Source organism: Neolamprologus multifasciatus, chromosome 19 (assembly GCF_963576455.1).
Source record: "Neolamprologus multifasciatus chromosome 19, fNeoMul1.2, whole genome shotgun sequence".
Classification (NCBI taxonomy): Eukaryota; Metazoa; Chordata; class Actinopteri; order Cichliformes; family Cichlidae; genus Neolamprologus; species Neolamprologus multifasciatus.
The window spans coordinates 12,139,619-12,157,555 of NC_140457.1; the positions used below are offsets into that span (position 1 = coordinate 12,139,619).

General features: G+C 41.6%; 1 protein-coding gene across 3 annotated transcripts in view; it reads left to right on the forward strand.

Moving 5' to 3' along the window:
* The window catches only part of plekhh1 (pleckstrin homology domain containing, family H (with MyTH4 domain) member 1), a 33,919-nt gene that overhangs the window by 5,990 nt on the left and 9,992 nt on the right, over positions 1 to 17,937 (forward strand). For 2 of the 3 annotated variants that reach the window (XM_085142811.1, XM_085142810.1), the window contains exons 3-14: positions 8,168 to 8,230; positions 8,945 to 9,094; positions 9,194 to 9,277; positions 9,381 to 9,462; positions 9,574 to 9,756; positions 10,975 to 11,735; positions 11,967 to 12,045; positions 16,363 to 16,454; positions 16,587 to 16,734; positions 16,942 to 17,078; positions 17,194 to 17,304; positions 17,587 to 17,673. In XM_085142811.1, coding sequence (XP_084998937.1) covers positions 8,168 to 8,230; positions 8,945 to 9,094; positions 9,194 to 9,277; positions 9,381 to 9,462; positions 9,574 to 9,756; positions 10,975 to 11,735; positions 11,967 to 12,045; positions 16,363 to 16,454; positions 16,587 to 16,734; positions 16,942 to 17,078; positions 17,194 to 17,304; positions 17,587 to 17,673 — 1,977 coding nt within the window. The remainder of the gene's footprint in view (positions 1 to 8,167; positions 8,231 to 8,944; positions 9,095 to 9,193; positions 9,278 to 9,380; positions 9,463 to 9,573; positions 9,757 to 10,974; positions 11,736 to 11,966; positions 12,046 to 16,362; positions 16,455 to 16,586; positions 16,735 to 16,941; positions 17,079 to 17,193; positions 17,305 to 17,586; positions 17,674 to 17,937) is intronic. The other variant, XM_085142812.1, reaches the window with a different exon arrangement.

Below are 17,937 nucleotides of genomic sequence, written 5' to 3' on the forward strand. Positions count from 1 at the left end.
TGATCTGCAAAATTAGACATACCGCTACATGTTCTGAACAAACACTCAGATCACATTGCTTCATCACCTTCTTCTTCTTGTGATCTGGCAGTGTGTTTAAAGTGTTTTGTGCATGAGGAAACTATTAAAGCACGTGACTCAGTTGGAAATACAGGTTTGGATGACTGTATGTTTATGAGTGCGAGGGAAGACAGATGAGCTTATCCAGCTTATTTGGTAAACACTCGGTCCACTCATTGTGTGTCATCAGAGGTTGGCTGCAGTTTAAGCCAAAAGGAATATTTACCGTTTAACTCACTTCTGGTGCTTGCCCTCAAGCTGGGGAAATAACCGCCAATCGCTGGCCAAATGCTTGTAAAACTGTGGCTGTTGTAAAGCCTGTCTACCAGACACTTTGGAAAGTAATCAGCTGTCATCAGGAGATTCAGTTTTCTGCTTAAGATTTGTTGGTAAAACTGGAAATGTTTGGATTAGAGGAAGGCATGAGTTTAGCAGCAGAAATCAATTTTTGTGTTTTGACCTTTCAACCATTTTAAGCTGATTTACATATGGACGGGTTTTGAGTTCGGAATAGCTCTCGGGTACTTTTATTTGCCACAGTGTTCACTTGCTTTATCATTTGCACTTCCAGATTTGTGGAGTGGTTCGGTCAGTCAGTCAGCAGTACTTTACAGTCCAGACATAACCCTGTAATTGTTGTGGATGGCTGCACCAATAAGCTTATAAAGAGATAAAATTAATATTGAGCGCAACCGAGTTCATCTTGTATGTTACTGTTAGATTGCAAATGAACTACAGTAATCTAACTTAAACACAATATTGTTACTGATGTTATTGTTTATATTGTTTTGCTCTTTATAAAGCTACCTCTTAATTTCTTTCCCCATGGCATCAAGGATTTTTCTGGGTATTGGTATCAAGTACTGTGCACATTATTTGAAAGTTGTCCACCATATCGAATGTAATACAACCACAGGCTGCTACGGAAAGATTTGTGTTCCCCGACCTATTGACACTACTTCCTGGATGTTGCCGGCTCTTGTCGGATGAAACCGTAAAGAAGGCGCTGAACCAAAAACCTCTGAGTGATTGCTTTGGTTGATACAGACTGCCATGGTTTAATTTCACATCTTATTCACCGCATTGCAAATACTCACTACCTAGTAACTCAGTGATATTAAAACATGAAAAAGTGTGAAAAAGTTTCTGAAGAGACAGTTTCCAGGGGGTCACTGATTGGTCTGCAGGCTGGGGCTTTAGGAATCATTTTCCTTGTGATTGCTATCAGCCTGAAGGAACTACTCATAGCTACTCAAAATCAGTAAGAATATTAATTTTTCCCTCACGACTAGTGGTTGCCACATGGTTAGCAGATTAGATTCTAAGCCTGGGTGTCTGTGATTTTATTTACTTGACCCTACATTGTCAGTATGATTGCCCACAAGTTAATGTCACATGGTTAGTGGTCACATGTCTCCAAAACCTCAATACTGGACATGCTAGGGAAAATCTGTATTCCTTGATTGGATGGCAACGGTTCACAGTAGTGGTGTGCGATACTGCATATTTTGGTATTGATCCGATACCAAGTAAATACAGGCCAGTATCGCCGATACCGATACTTTTCAATAAATAAGGTGGATGAATTGCTAAATCTCAATTAATTTTCATGACCTTCAGTGTTTTTTGTGATGTTTTAGAAAAATCTTAAATAAAAAGTGCATGCAAACCAGTAAACAAATGAAAACAAACAAGTACTGTTGAGAAACTATAATACAAAAATTACAATTAAAATTCTCAACAACAACAAACAACAACTGGTGAAAATAGAAATATTATGTAAACAACTTAACCCCTCCCCCAAAGCATCTAAGACTACGTCCACACTAGCCCGGATAGATTTGAAAACAGCGTTTCCATCTGAAAATGCTCCGCATCCACACTAGTGTTTTCAGTCGTTTTCACAGAGTTGTGCATCCACACTGAAACGGACGAAAACGCTTACGTTCCAGTACTGCGCATGCGTGAAGTGCAAGAAGATTCTACTTGCCTCATTTCTGTCTGCCGTTTATTTACTTTCCGGTGCTTTGAAACGTCGCGGCAAAAGGTCGAGGACAAGCACCGAGTTTTTTAAATGGACTAACAATGAGGTGGAGTTGTTGCTGCGAGTAACACAAAAGTACAAAGTTACCAAAGCGAGTGAGAATTAAATAATTTGAAGAAAAGCTATCTGGAGCATGTACAGACTGATATTAATCAGGCTTCTTTGTCTTTCCTGAAACCACAGCATTGCAAACAAGAGCGGAACTTAAAGTAAAGAATCGATCTCACCAGGCTAGTATCGATCCAATACCGATGCCGACTTGGTATTGATCTAATCGATATTTGGATCGATCCACCCACCACTAGTTCAGGTGGTTACTGGCTCTTGCTGGGTGAAATCAGACGAAAGAAGGTGTTGTACCAAAAATAGCAGAGATTACTGATAGGAAAGTTCAGGATGTCCTCAAAAACTCGCATGAGTTTCACTGTCATCGACAGAAGTTGCCTCATCGACTTGTATACCGTCTCCTTTCATAAAGTTTACAATCTACTCCAGAGTAAATAACAGTGGACACCAGCTGAGGTAAACTGCAGACTGACAGCGTCCACTTGTCACAGATAAACAGCAGCCAGAGTTTTCTGTCCTACTGTTAGGATTATGCACTTGAGTTAGGAGGGGTAAGAAAACAGAATTAAGTTGACTGTAACCTCCAATCTCCGACATCTAGCAGAGATATTACACACTGTACCTTTAAGGTCAGACATAATTTGTGCTTGGAGCCTGGAAGGGTGAAATCAGTTCAATGTCAGATGCATGCAGCTGCGCCATGTAATGACTAGAAAAGCTCAGGCCTGGAGTGCATGTGTGAGGGAGCTATACTGTATATTCTCACTGTTTGTTTCTCATTTCTAAAACAGGAGAGTTCAAACGTTTTTATTTTTTTTTGAAAGGTGACTAATTACTCTCTTTCTCATTTTCTGTCCAATAAAAACCACACATTCATTGTTAAATGTTCTTTTTGGCAATGCTGCTAAAACATTCGTTTTTCTGTGAAAAGGTTAATCAATCTCTCACTTACTCCTTCACTCGCTCTGTTATAAACATATACACACACTGTAAACTCTGACAAACACAAACACACAGTGCAGAGCTGGGTTTAAGTGGAGTCCCGTGCTGCTGAGTGTGTTTTTTCTGAGCTTTCTTTGAGGGGGGAGGGTGCTGAGTGACTACCATTCCGTCATGTTATTGCTGTTTGGAAAGACTGCTTCACGCTCTTCATCTCCTCTCTTGCCAAGTTAGGAGTGTTTTACACATTGACCCACTTTGGTATGGAAAAACATGAAAAAAAATTGACGCGGTTGCCTGTGACATGGCATTTATCTCGAGAGTCTGACGGAGAGTGAAGGAGAAAAGAAAGAGGGAAGGAGATGCCCCATTTGCCATGCGAGGAGTGTAACAGGCAGATTACTGCATTCAGGAATTTGTTTGAGTTTTAACTGTAACCTGGGAAAGTGGTTGGCGGTTAGCCTAAAAAATAAAGAAACTTCTCCATAAGAATTGAAGAGTTTCTAAAATAGCAAATGCAGCTTTTGGAGCCACCAAAGTTAATAATTTGAAGGGAGGGAGTACATGTGTTTAACAAATGAACGGTAATCTAAAGGAAACAAAACTAGCAAACTTCATTTAAACACACTGACTGAAGTGATCAAAGCAATAAAATCCTCCCCAGAAATGACAAAAATAATACATTTAGTTACAACTGACCTGCCATTCACAGCATTTTTAACAAATACATCTTTTTAACTCAGTACAGAAAAGAAAACTTTAGACGTCAGAGTGACCCTTCACAAGAGGTGACTTTTAGATGAAAAGTTCAATCAGAAACCTTAATGGGAGTTGGTGGATTTGGAGCTTTGAGGAGGTAAATCCAGAAAGTTTAGAGTTTCACATCTAATTAGGCAGTCCTGGCTATACCTGATTCAGAGGAATTTTTAAATTGGGTGGCCTTCCCACTTCTAGGTTTCCTTTCATTACTTGGCTAATTGGATGCTGGACAAATTGAATTAATCTCTCCCATAAGCCTTACATGGCCCCAGGAGTAAAATGCTGTTATCTGACTTAGACAAGTGTTCACAGTCAGCAAGGAGGGCTGCAGAAAGGTCACCAAGTACACACTGGTGTGCATAAACATTTATTTTCATGAGGAGACTTGTTTGCATCAGCCTCCTTTTTAATAGTTTAACTGTAAAAGTCTGGACTTGATATAAAGGCTGTTTAACTTCTTTGTAGCTTATGAAACCTTCTGACATTTTATCGTCTGTCTTGCTGATAAAATTACCTCTTTTCCCCATGTCCATGCATGTTTCATTGTAAAAAGTTAATTTAAACATAAGGAAATGCATAATGGCAACCGGTGCCTAATGCTCACCTCACGTATGTATGCGTGTATTATTATCATTTCTCAGTATTTTATTTCTTTAACTTGTTTTGAGAGGGGAAAAAAAGCGGTTTTAATATTTAATTTCTGAGTGGGAGAGTTTAGCTGTCAACTGTGCAAAGTTGATGTTTAACATTTGGAGGCAGGTGGAACGCCTCAGTAGGCAAATCTTTTACTGTAAAAACCCGTTTTTAGACAGTTTATCTTTTACAGTTTTCTCTGTAATGTAATGTAGTGGCCCTTTTGATCAGTGTTAACCATGAGTATTATAAAAGAAAAGAAAATTAATTGTAACTATGAGATTTTGGGATCCTGAAAGAATACAGTCATGTAAAAAACATTTTCACAGTTATCCAGTCCTGTGAAAAATGAAATGCATCCTTATTCCGTACATCTCCAAGACCATGGAGATCTTTGGTCATAATGTGCAGCACCATAAACACAGCATATCAGCACAGACATCTCATACTAACTGTCAAGCACAGTGGTGGAGGGGTGATGTTTTGGGTTTGTTTTGCCACCACAGAACCCGAGCCTCTTGCAGTTATTGAGCCCAATAGATCTATCTTACTGACATGAGTGCAAATGTTTTAAAGCAACAGAATGAAAATGATTTTGGTAGAGGCAAGTCTGGGTTGGGAATGGAGGAGAAACTCTGATTTAGATAATCAAGCCAGCTGGCATGAAATACAATCTGTGGGCTCAGATTTCTGTCACTTGGTTTTGGCAGCAAAAGCAAACAGATCTTTAGTTGTGACATATCTGTTAGCTGCCTGGGAAATGGATGATCTGCTGTCTCTTGCCTGCTTTCATTTTATCTCCACCACTCTGTTATCAGTCCCGCATGAATTCCCATGAGGGAAAGACAGACAGTCAATATAAACCTAAAACAAAATTACCTACAAGGTTTTGCCTGCGAGTGTGTGAGAGACACACACTGAAGGATGAATCTGGTAACATTATTATCAGCATATCCTTTAAAAAGAGTTAAACAGCTGGGTTCTCAAGTTTTACGTTACACAAATGGGGAGGTGCATTTGTTAGAGACTATTTTCAGTCATGGATTGGCTACCCTATTGAGTATTTATGGCAGTAAGACATGTATGTGGGTCTGACTCCAAATAAACTACCCAGTGCAAAAGTGTGGCTCACTGATGTGTTTTTCTGGGGTCATATCTTTGGCCACTCAGGCAGTAATTGCTAGTCAAATTAGTGTGAATTTGAAGGATTGGGAACAGTGTAGTTTATCAACTGCTTACTAGTTCTTTCTCTAAAGAATAACTTTAGAGAAACAACTAGAGAAACAGCTGCAAAATTTAATTTCCAGCTTATCTATTTTAAGAATTCTCAGCAGAACAAGGTGATGTGTTGCACTGTGGGCTGACCGATTCAGAATAGCTAATATAATGTGTCACTCCTGTTAAGCAACTCGGGCCTCAGTTGGACTGTTCCATAACTAAACAACCAGAGCTTAAATAACAGTTCCAGATTACACTGTCTGTACCCATATCTCAAGGCTTAAGGTCAGTTTGTTGCCATCAGCTTAGCCATTTGATTATATAGACTGACTAATCAAATCAATCCAAACACTCGGTTTATTTTTATCGCTGCAACAGCACAGACTGTTTAAAAACTGTATTCAAAAGCATTCCTGTTCATTTATCATTGTCACTCAATATTACTTTGATCAAACTAATATATGACTGTACTTCTAGCGCCTTATGTGTACAATTTGACTTTCTGTAAAGACCACACAGGAGGGTTTACATTAAGAGTGTTTGATAGATTTTACCTTAATCCCATGACCCATAATCAAACAACCAACTCCTTCTGTCCACTAAACACGATGAAGCATTTCTTCAGGCACAAGCCAATGTGCTCCTAATGCTGGTACTAAGCCTGGATAAATAGGGAGTGTTGCTCGAGGAAGGGCATCTGGCATAAAATCATATCATGATCATCATATGAAATAAGATTTTCATATGAGTTAGGTTAATAATGACCGCCTTTTGTGTTGTTGGCTGGCTTGGGCTTGATGGAAATCGTCCTACTGTTGGCTGAAGACAGTGAAGAGAGAGAAGACACATTTGGAGGAAACAATAAAAAAGGAAAGAAGGATCCATGAATTTATGGGCATTTAGATGGTTAGTATGACAGAAGGGGGATGACAGGTGATCTACTGTGGTAACCCCTTAACTGACCAGCCGGAAGAAGAAGGGTAAATAATTAATACAATCTGAACCTTTTCATTGGTCCGTGTGTTGGATGCTTTCTGCTGAAACTTGTGTTGAAGTATCGAGAAACTGCATAAACCGCAACAATGTTTCGAAAACGAAATCAAATGTTGCAAACACTCGATCAGTTAAAAATGTTAAGCACTCCCAGAGTTCTTATCCTTTTAGAAAAGTGCTATTTTCCCAGAACTTCCCAAAGTAGAGTTCCTTCGAAGGTTCTTTGTACCTGTGAAAACTGTGTGGCAGAGAAGTCCAGACTGTGACCTCTGGAGTACTTTGCCATTACCTAAAGTCCTTTTTAGCCTCTTCCGATTCAGTTTTGTTAAATAAAGACAAGTACGGGTTGAGCTTGACTCATGATGAAGGCTTTTGACCTTGAGGTGAGCAGTCATCCAGCCACTAACCATCAGTCTCCACCCACATCTCCCATTGCAGATGTGCTCTGGCTTTAGTGAGTGTTGAGCCGGCTGCGGGAAAGTGTTCAAATGTTGTGAATGTCGGATTCTGGGAATCAGGGGGCCTTTGTCGAGGTGATGAGAAGGCATAAAGGAAGATTGAGAAAGACAAAGAAAAGGGGAACAAAAATTTCGAGAGGAATTCAAATGCATCTCTCAAGCAGAGTAATCCATTAGTATGTTTGTTCTCCTTTCAGCAGGGTCACTGACCTCATAAGAAAAGGTGTCCTGTGTATTCTGTGCAAACACTTCTCTGTATGTGTGTGTGTTTGAGAGAGACAGTCCTTGCAGATGTGTGCATACTTGCAGGATGGACAGTGTTTGCATGAGTATGCATGCTTGCACAAAAGGTGACGCAAGCTTGTGCACACACCCTAGCATTATTCCATCACACTTGTGTTTGACCAGAAGTAGTAGAGTGAAAGATGTTCAGCCTCGTCTGAGGGCCTCTCTGCTATGACTGCAGTATGCCTATGTCCTTTTGCTCAAGGGGTAATTCACTGTTAGGTGTCCTCAGACTTTGTTGAATCCTCATTACCCTTTATTTTACTTTCTCTGCCACTTTCCCTCTCCTGTTACTAATTCTGAAATGTCCCATCTATTAAAATGCTTTCCTATTATAGCTGCTCTGTTAAAAATGTCTCACTACATTCATCTTTTAAATGTCTTTCCAGTAGTAGTAGTGATTATTAAGGACTAAGTGTGTTACTTTTGCACACTTTTGCAGGTGTTTGCTTGTATACCAGGCAAACTTCTAGCTTGGAGTTACATCTGTATAACAAGGCCTATATGATCTGTGTTAATAGCACCTTTAGATGGTTTTTAATCTTTAAATTAAACATAACTTTTCACAGAGGGCAAGAAGTCAACCTTTAACTTAGTGAGAGCCTGGGATTTTCCCTTGACCACCCAAGCCTTCAACCCACTTCCTTGGCAAACAGAGACAGCTGACCCAAGTCAGAAACCATTTTAACCTCATCTTTTGTCCGTGCTTCAGATGCAGGAGCTGGAGCAGAGAGTGACCGAGGCTGACCAGCGGGCTGAGCATGCTGAAAAACAGGTAGACGGGCACCATTTCAGCTTATACGTGACTCACTGTACTCATCTTTAGTCTGGATAAACCGATGGATTTTAAAGCAGTATTTACATCAAATGTTTTTCATATTATAAATGGAAATGATGTACTCTGCAAAAGTCTTGAGCCACAAGGCACATCACCAACAAGGTGATTACTAAAGAGCTATAATCTGAAAACTTGACATATCTCAGCATTGGCATTCAGTTTCCTTAAATATTTGAGGAAACTAAACAACTGGAGGACAAAAGAAAGTAGTAGGCATTTAAAAAAAACTATTACAGCAGATGAACGGTGTCTGTATATTATTACAGCAAAAGAAAAAGAAAGTCCAGCCTGACCTGACAGAGTTTTTTGTAAGCCTTTAATGGGACTTAATAAAAGGATTGTGTGGTTTTAGGATTACAATCCTCATAGATATCACACATACTCAGCCACTTTTGGTGTCAGGTTTAATCTCTAATTTGCTGTCATTAGTGTCTGCTCCAGGTGTTTTCCCCAAGTGGTAATTTAATGGTACCATTTCTTCTCTTTTTTTCTTTTTCTTTTTTCTTGTTTTTAAATAACGATAAATACCTAAGAGCTTAGAAAACTGTTCTTTTGGCTTTGTGTACTGCCCATCAAAATTAAACAACCACGTAAATTTGAGCTGTCTTTTGGCCCTGCGTGTGCATTCACTCCTCTAATTATGTATTTCAGATCCATGTCATGGAAGAGAAGCTGAAGTCTGCAAACATACAAACCAATGAATCCGAGAGCTCGCTGTACAGAAAGTATCAAGAGCTGACCAATCAGGTTCAAGAGAAAGATGTTGTAATAAAGAGATTAGAGATGCAGCTGGAAAAACAGGTATGTCTGGAGCCATCAGATAAAGAACAGAAATGTCCATTTATGATCATGAAGTGTATGTTGAAAAATTCCACAAAACCTGTTTTCTCTGGCTTATAGATCTTAGTCAGAGCTCAGGAGGCAAAAGTCATTGAGGAGAAGGCTGCCAAGATTAAAGACTGGGTCACCTTTAAGCTAAGAGAGGTAACATATGTATGGATGCATCCCTAATAACTCGTTTATATAGTTTATTATTAGTAGTAGTACATTAACTTGTGGTTAATGTCGCATATATGCTGAGTTACAGATGGAGCAAGAAAACCAGCAGCTGAAAATGGCGAACCTGAAGCAGACAGAACAGATAATGTTGCTGCAAGACAAACTGCAATGTGAGTACTGTGCAGGTGTTTAGAGACCAGAGGTAAACTATAAAAGTCAAAGTAAAGAAACACTTGAGGTCTCAGACTTCAAAATATAGTGGCGTTGTCTTTCTTTTCTAGCCCTCTTAGAGAAACCTACATCCTCTGCATCCCCGGCCACTTCCCCGGTAATGGATACACACCTGGTGCCCAACAGCCCCCTGTTTCCTCCCAGCTGCCCTGGCACACCACCTGCCCAAGATGACAGCTGGAGACAGACAGGTTCCCGCAGGGCCAGCTCAAACATCAAGACCCCACCAGCAGGTGTGCTGTCCTTAATTTGTATTATGCTGGGATGGGGAAAGAATGCAAGCTGGGCTCATCGCATGACCAGGTAGAACCAGTAACAAAGGGGGGAAACTTGAGGCTGATTTTAAACCATTACAAATTCTAATGGGTATCCAAAATGTTTATTGCTGCTTATTGGTGCAATATAAAAAAATCAAAGAGTAATTTTTAAATAATATGCCTAAAATATTGTGAAAGAGTCTTGAGACACTCCTCATTTCTTTATATTATGCTAGGGAAATGGGTCCAGTGATTTATTAATACATGGAAACACAAATGGAACTACAGTGTTGACAATTCTAACAAGCTTGAAAGTCTGTATTTGGTATGACCACCTTTATTCTGCAACACAGGCTGAACTCTCTTAGGCAAGCTTTCTTCTAATGTGCTAAATAGTCTTCAGGAATAGTTCTCCGGGTTTCATGAAGGACATCCAAAGCTCTTCTTTGGATGTTTTGTTGCCTTTTGTTTTGCTCTCTGTTTGGATCCCACACTGCTTCAGTGATGTTGCTGACACGATGATGGTCTGACAAGGCCAATCCATAACTCAAATACTGCTCATCTGCTGGAGAATTTGTTTAGGTCTACCACTTCTTCTTTTGTTCTCCACATGTTGTTTGCTCAATTTCTTTTAATCACACACTGCACACGATGCTGAAATATGCAGTTTTGGATAATGGCTATTTGGAAATGACCTAGTTGGTGCAAAAATACTGTTTTATGCCTGTCAAACTGTTATCTTTGGCTTCAGCTAAAGAAATTGGTGGAAATGATGTGTTTTTGTGAGTGGCTGACAGTAACAAATTGGCTAAGGATACAATTAGAAATTGGTTTGTTGCTAAGTTGTCTGTTCCATGTTGATACATCACTGGCTCATCCCTTGGGTTAGGGGCCTTTTTTATGCTTGAATGATTCATAGGCCAGAGTTAGGTGAGTTAACAAGCCAATGAATCATTCTTCAGGCCTGGAATGATAATGAGTGAAAAAGCATCCAGTGTCCCAAGAAAACCTTTAAAACACCATCAGAAATCCCAGAAAAGTATTGCTCAAGGCCACTTTGAAACATTACAAGAAAGTCTAACTCCTTGAAGCGTAGCACTCTGTGATAAACAAATGTAATAAACCATTTCATCAGCATTCTCCGCTTCTTTAATAGGCTGTCTCAGATTTAATCACACTCTTGTATTTCCTCAGATGTGAAAAGGACTCCTGAACAAGTCAGTAAAGGGATTTGCCTTGGAGACCTCACTCATGATCTTCTCTCTCAGAGTCGGAGCAGGGAGGGCCCCAACACTTCTGTTTCCATCAGTGCACCAGAGCTTACAGGGGGTCAGGCAGGGTCCTCTGACAGGGACAACTCATCTGATGAGCTCAATAGCAAGTTTCGCTCTCAGTGCCTTCATTCGTCCTCATCCTCTTCATCTTCATCTTCGGCCTACGAGATGGCACATGGATCAAGTTCTCCAGAGTCGTCTTTTATAATGGCACCCAACAGTGTGCTGCTGTCTCGTTCCCCCTCCACCAGCAATCCCTTTCCCAAACCTCACCAGCCTCTGGGTAACCAGTCAGGCACCAGCATGACGCTACCTAAGGTACGGACTCCCCTCATCCCCAGAGACAGCATCCAGCTGGTCAAGAAGCACTACAGCCAGCCTCAGCCCAGCCTGGACAAACTCCACCACCTCAATGTTAACATAGACATTATGACACCTTCTTCCACCTCCTCCACTCTTAAGAGCGCAGGCACCACCTCTTCACCTTTCTCTCAGGTTGTGGAAGAGACCGACATCGATGATGGGCTCCCAGACAGCATGGATGGAGTAGTGGAGGGCCCAGCGTCAGATGAGCTGTCCCGGGATGGGGTTTCATTTGTGGGGCTCGCAGAAGAGTTAGACCGATTAGATCCGGAAGTTCTCAAACCGCCAACACCGCCTTTACATCGATTCCCTTCGTGGGTATGAGAGACAAGTATTAAATATGCAACATATGAATGCTTCTTGTTTTTTGTTGTGTTTGTTTGTTTTTTAATGCATGCATTACCTTAATTTTCTTAATGTTTTGCAGTATGTCAAGCTGTTTCCTCAAAGATTTACCAAGTGCCAAAATACCTATCTGTCTCTTTGAAGGTGGTAGTCATGTTTATGTTGAATAATCATGACTATTTCTGACTGTGTTGCTTTCTGCAGGAGAGTCGGATCTACGCTGTGGCTAAGTCAGGAATGAGAGTGTCAGAGGCCAGTCTTGGAGGCAGAAGCCCTGGACGAGGTGAGTCCCCTGCATCCACTCAGTCATCAAAACGGTTATACTATAACAAGGAATTAAAGTCTGTAATCAGGATGCCAGAAAAAAGATTTTCTCCACTATAACATTGGGTTTGTGCTCATTGTTCTGCATCTGTGTCCTCAGCTTGGGTGGTGGTGCTTCTGTTGTGGGAAGTGAGTCAGTACTGTGAAGAGGCATGTCATTCAGCTGATGCTTAAGCTGATGTGTGGGTTGAGCGGGGTCTGTTTGGATCTGTCATTGCTGCTTTTGATGTCACTTCCTTTGGCCTGAGGCTTCCCACACCTGTGCAGGTGTGGGCTGATCTTCAGGAGGACTGCCCCCTCCCTACCTTGTCTTTATTTAGAGCCTTGGAGGGGGGGGGGGGGATATATAGAGAGGCTGCCTTTTAATCAGCTGCGATGAAAGGACTTGGTCTGGGTGTAATTATTGCTGTGTTTTCTGTCCCAACATCATCCATTTTGTCAGGATGCAGGAGCTAAAGTTTGACAGCACTTGGACGATTGAAATTTGTAACTGCTATGTACATGCAGCTGACTGCTAAATCACTGTTATGGATTAAGTTGCTGCTTGCTCAGCTTTTTCAGCTTCCAGGCATGTTTTTCTCTTAAGCTGCATCAGTGGCAGGCAAATTCAGGTATCCACCCAATTAAACCATGGGAAGTAATTTTTTTAAACTTTGTTTTACATGAAGATCATTTAAAAAAAATTCCTTTCAGTGGATAGAAAAATATGTAAAAATGGATTTGTCCTGATTTCTCTTACTTTATAGTAGAGTACTTTTTACCTTTTAAAATGGTAAAATGCATTAAAAAATGTTCTTAGTGTGAAATGAAGCACAGTTAAAATGCATATAATAATCAACATCCTGACAATGACTGATGTCCTTTATTAGATTTGCTAAAAGTCCTGGTTAGGGGCAATAGATGGATTCTGGTTGATAAGAAACATGCTGGCCTGAAAACACTGCTCATTCGTCTTTGACGTTTGCTGGTGTTGCAGAAGGTCGCCAAACTTTGGAAAAAACAAGGGTCCTGCTTTTTTCTTAATCAGGAGTTGCAGAAGGCTAACACAGCTAGCACAGATGTGTGGAAGTAAGTGTCTGCATTGAAACAAAGATGGCAAGGGAGCAAAGTTAGGAGGAAAACAAAGCTGAATATTATTATTTTCATTAGTCAGAGTCAGCTGCCAAGGGGAGCGCAAGACACACCCACTGGGGCAAAGTCACAGCAGATCCTGCTTGGCCTGTAACACAGTATGCTGAAGTCTGATGTTGTCGTTAGAACAGAAAAAAATTATTTATTTATTTATTGCCTGTCCCATTTGGTTCTTTAGCCATCAGAATTGTTGTCTGAAGGCCAACGAGGATACCCAATGGATTTACTTTACCAAGTGGATTATCACGGCCTTGCCGTATTGGTCCATTTGATCGACCTTTGTTGTTATTATTTATTTTATTTTATTTTCAGTTGTTACAGACAGGAGAGACATGACTAGGGGATAGGAAAGGGAGAAAGAAAGATGAAGGAAAAAAACAGAGGGGAAGAGGGACAGTGAGAAAGGGCACTTAAAAAGAGAAAGAGAGAAAGAAGGAAAAAAACTCCTGGATCACCTGTTGAGAGAAAAAGAAGAGAAAACAAGTAAAAAAAGAGAGCAACATAATAAACACAACACCATCGCATTAATCTAGCTAAGTGTAAACAGCAGTAAATACTAAATATTGAATGTTGTGGTGCCGCAGCGCACAATGTGCTTTGAGGTAGCAGCCAAGAAAGCTGTAGTTTATGTCTATGGACAGTGAACACCCATGTGCACACCTGTGTGGATCAGCGCGCTTGTATTCAAAAGGTTTCCCCATGTAACGGTCTGCTAGAGGGTGTAGGGAGCCATAGCCCCGTCCCCCAGGGCATGAAGCAGGCATGGAGGAGATCCAGGCCCCAGACATCCAGAGGTCCCAGAGTGTGAGAGCCCAAGGAGGACCACCGGAGGGGCATCCGTGCCACCCTCCCGGAAAGAGTTGAGGAGAGCCCCAGACGAGGGGTCACCCAGCAGCCATGGAGCAGAAGCCAGAGGGGGCTGCACTGGCGTGCCCGCCGGCTCTGCCGGCAGCCAGCTGTGCCAGAGGCCCGAGGGCCCCCTTTGCCCCGGAAGAGGCCTGACTGAGCAACAGGCGCCAGGCCCTGCCAAGTAGCCACCGGGAGTGAGCTGGTACATACCTGAGCGCCCAGCTCCGGACACCAAGAGCCACTAACGCACCAACCCCTGAGGGCATCATCCACCGGCAGGGAGTGTGGTGAGGGGAGACAGGCCTCCATGCTATGGAGGGTGTGGGAGTTCCCAGAGAGGTGGAGTCTAAGATCCGACCTGACATATAGACACAGACACACAGGCACACACAGACACAAACATGCATTCCCACCCTCATGCACACACATACAAATATTCAGCACTCACCCAACGTAAAGATAGACACAAATGGACATTGTACACACAATCACACTCCCCAAACAAACTCTATACCCCGGGTCCAGGTACCCTCGCCCCCAGAGGGGGAAACGGCACCTAGACCCAGGAGATGTTACCCTTTCCCCTGGGGTGGAGGCAAGCAGACCGCCCCAGCTCCACAGCAGCAGGGAGGCCCCGCATCCCAGATCCCAACCGGACAGCCAACACCTCCTCCCAGCCCCCCCCCCGCCCCGATGGCCAGCATGTTGGAGACTCTTTTGATACTAGCAAACTGGATTACAGTTTTTTCCTTTTCCCTTACTCACTGTCCTCACTACTGTATACTGTATTCTGATCATAGTTTATTTAATCCCAGTTAATCTACTCATAATTGTGCTTTTTGTATGTCTTTTGACACTTAGAAATAAATGACATAATCATTTCTGTTGTGAGCTCCGATAGATTTTCTTTGTACACAGGCTGTGATTGGCTGACCTGTGCTCCTGCTGGTTCTGAGGTTGTTTCCCGCTCAACTATATTTTACAACCCATACACACATGTGACATGAGCCATTATGGCTACTTGGATATAAGCTTTAAATTTCCAGATTACATAATGTTACTTGCTGATTAGTTCTTACCTTTTTAAAGAATATCTTCCTCTTGTGTTTTCTCTTTTTTATATATATATCTTTCTTTATTTCAGACAGTAAAGCTATCACACAACTAATGTTTCCTCTTCCTGGAAAATACAGACACTGTACGCTTAGCTAGCAGACAGCTGCATGGAAAACGTGTCATAAATGTGTGCGGTGGAATCATGTAGCGATTTAAATGTCTCTGTGGCATCAGCTAAAATGACCACTAATTTGCAGATAAAAAATGAACTTGCACTGCACCGCACTTTGTATTAAACAAACTTAAACCACCAATTAATTACTCATTAACTGAAGGTGCCAGAATGGCTTTCTGTATCATTCCAACCCACTTTAACCCATGGTGGGCAGCAGGTCTGCAGTTAGTTACATGCACTGTTTTCCCCGCTCTCTCTCTCACTCAAAGACCTCTTCGTAAAAGTGCCGGTGGATTTGAACTTTTTATTTTGAACCATAGGCAGTTTATCATCTGAAAAGTGCCTTAAAACTCTAATAGCCATAGGGAGATCAGACTGTATAGAAGCTTACGGAAAAACAACCACTCAGCCTTCTGAATCTGAGTTTATTGTTTCAGTTACTAATGTGTCTAATTGAATACAACATGACAGGAGGTAGAGCAGGTCACCTACTTATCAGAAGGTTGGGGGTTCAATCCCTGTTTGCTCCAGTCTGCAAGCCAAATATCATTGGGCAAGATACTAACCCCAAGTTGCGCTCTGATGCATCCATCTGAGTAGGAATGCATGTGAACGTTAGATAGAAAGGACTTGCATGGAAAGAGCATAAAAATAAGTGCTTATGTGAACAAGGCAAGTTATATAAAGGGCTTAGATTAGAAAAGCGCTATATAAGAATCAGCCCATTTACCATTTTGTAAATTATGGCCGTTTGGAGTAAAAAAGGATGGTAAACCAGGGTATGTTTTAGGTTATGGCTAACTTATGGGTGTAGCGTCCCTTGGGTTTTACTTTGTTTGTTGCATTCAGTTTAAAACAAAAAGGCAGCAGTGGCTAAAATCCTCATATCGACTTTGTTGACTGGATGACATCACATTGGCCATATCTCTAATGTAGTTAATAACTGGAACAGAGCTAGAAATCAGTGCTACTTAGACCACTACTCCAAACATATATATAACCCTAAAATAAGCATAGACCTTGTTAAAAATGATCCTTGTCCTTTAATGCATGTTTACGCTGCAGGATCCAACTTACCCCAGTATCCAGCAGCAGGCCCGTTCTCCCAGCTGATCTATAAGAATATTAGCGTACCAGTATACACCACACTGAAAGGGGTGAGTGAAATTTTCTTTGCGTTTTCACATTTGCTTAACTTTGTCCGGTTTGGATGCTAATATACAGCCTAACACACTATGTGTTGCACAACACCACCTTTCATCTGTGTTATTTTATTTTGTGTGTTGTAGAAAGCCACTCAGATCAGCAGTGTGCCTCTGCCAGATGATGACTCTGGGTCGGAGGACGATAGCAGCTCCCTGGCCAGCGTGCGGACCTCCATTCTGAGCCCTGATAGGAAGGGAAGCGTCCCTGGCAGCCCGAGAGCTGTCAAGAGAGGTGATTGTTATGGATTACAGTGCAGACAGCACAGAAAAAAAAACAATATATGCAAAAAACTGCATTGCAACAGTGCAATAGTCTTGAATCTTTTGTTCTCTGTAAAATATGAATATTTAATTGCAATGTTGGCCTTTACCAACACTCCTTAAGTTACCTTGCCTCTGTGTCTTCTTCTGTTTTCCCCATGATTCTCTGGTACCCCAGGTGTGTCCATGTCCTCCATCAGTTCAGAGAGCGATTATGCCATACCTCCTGATGCCTACTCCCTAGACAGTGACTACTCTGAACCAGAGCATAAAGTCCAGCGGACCTCATCCTACTCTTGTGAGAGCACTGGGCCTGTGAGTAGAGGCACCTCCAATTTAAACTCTTTAATCAAGATAATCACTAGTATACCAGCGATTAATCAGTCGCAGTTATTGAGTATAACTTTACCTGTGCTGTTTTTGTCTGTAGGAGATGCTGGAGAAGTCTGGATATCTGCTCAAGATGGGCAGTCAGGTGAAAGCCTGGAAGCGCCGCTGGTTCATCCTGAGGAATGGAGAGATCCTGTACTACAAATCTCCTGTGAGTGTGTCTCGCTTCGAGCATGCCTGTCTGCTTCCTTCTAAGGTTTTCCAGCCTGCATGGAAAACATTGTAGAAATATTTCTAAGATTGGTGTGTTTAAGTACAGGATGGCTGCAGTAAAGGCATGTGTTATTTACAACTTTTATATCTAAATTTAACAAAAATGTTTATTCGTGGTCACTGCATTCTTTTTTTTTGGGGGGGGGTTGTTTGTTTTTTTGGTTGTATTTCTGTATAATCTTGGACAGAAGTTGTGATGTTTTTACGCATGTGTTTTCAGAGTGACGTGATCAGGAAACCTCAGGGTCAGATTGAGCTAAACTCTTCCTGCTGCATAGTACGTGGAGAAGGAGCGCAGACATTTCAAGTGAGTGCAAACACACTGCTTTTCTGTAAGAGATCCCAAACATAGGATACCCAAAATTGGCACTACTACTCAAAGCATTTAAATTATTGGTTAGAATCCACAGTTTTAAAACTGTAAGAAAAAAAAAAGAGACAGACTTTGCACTAGGATGCTCATTCACACACTCAGCGTGCTTAATATAGTACTAAATAACAACAGACCTTTACTGCTGCATACCACAGAAGCGGCCTGAGATGACATCAGGTATAGCATCGGACTGGAATG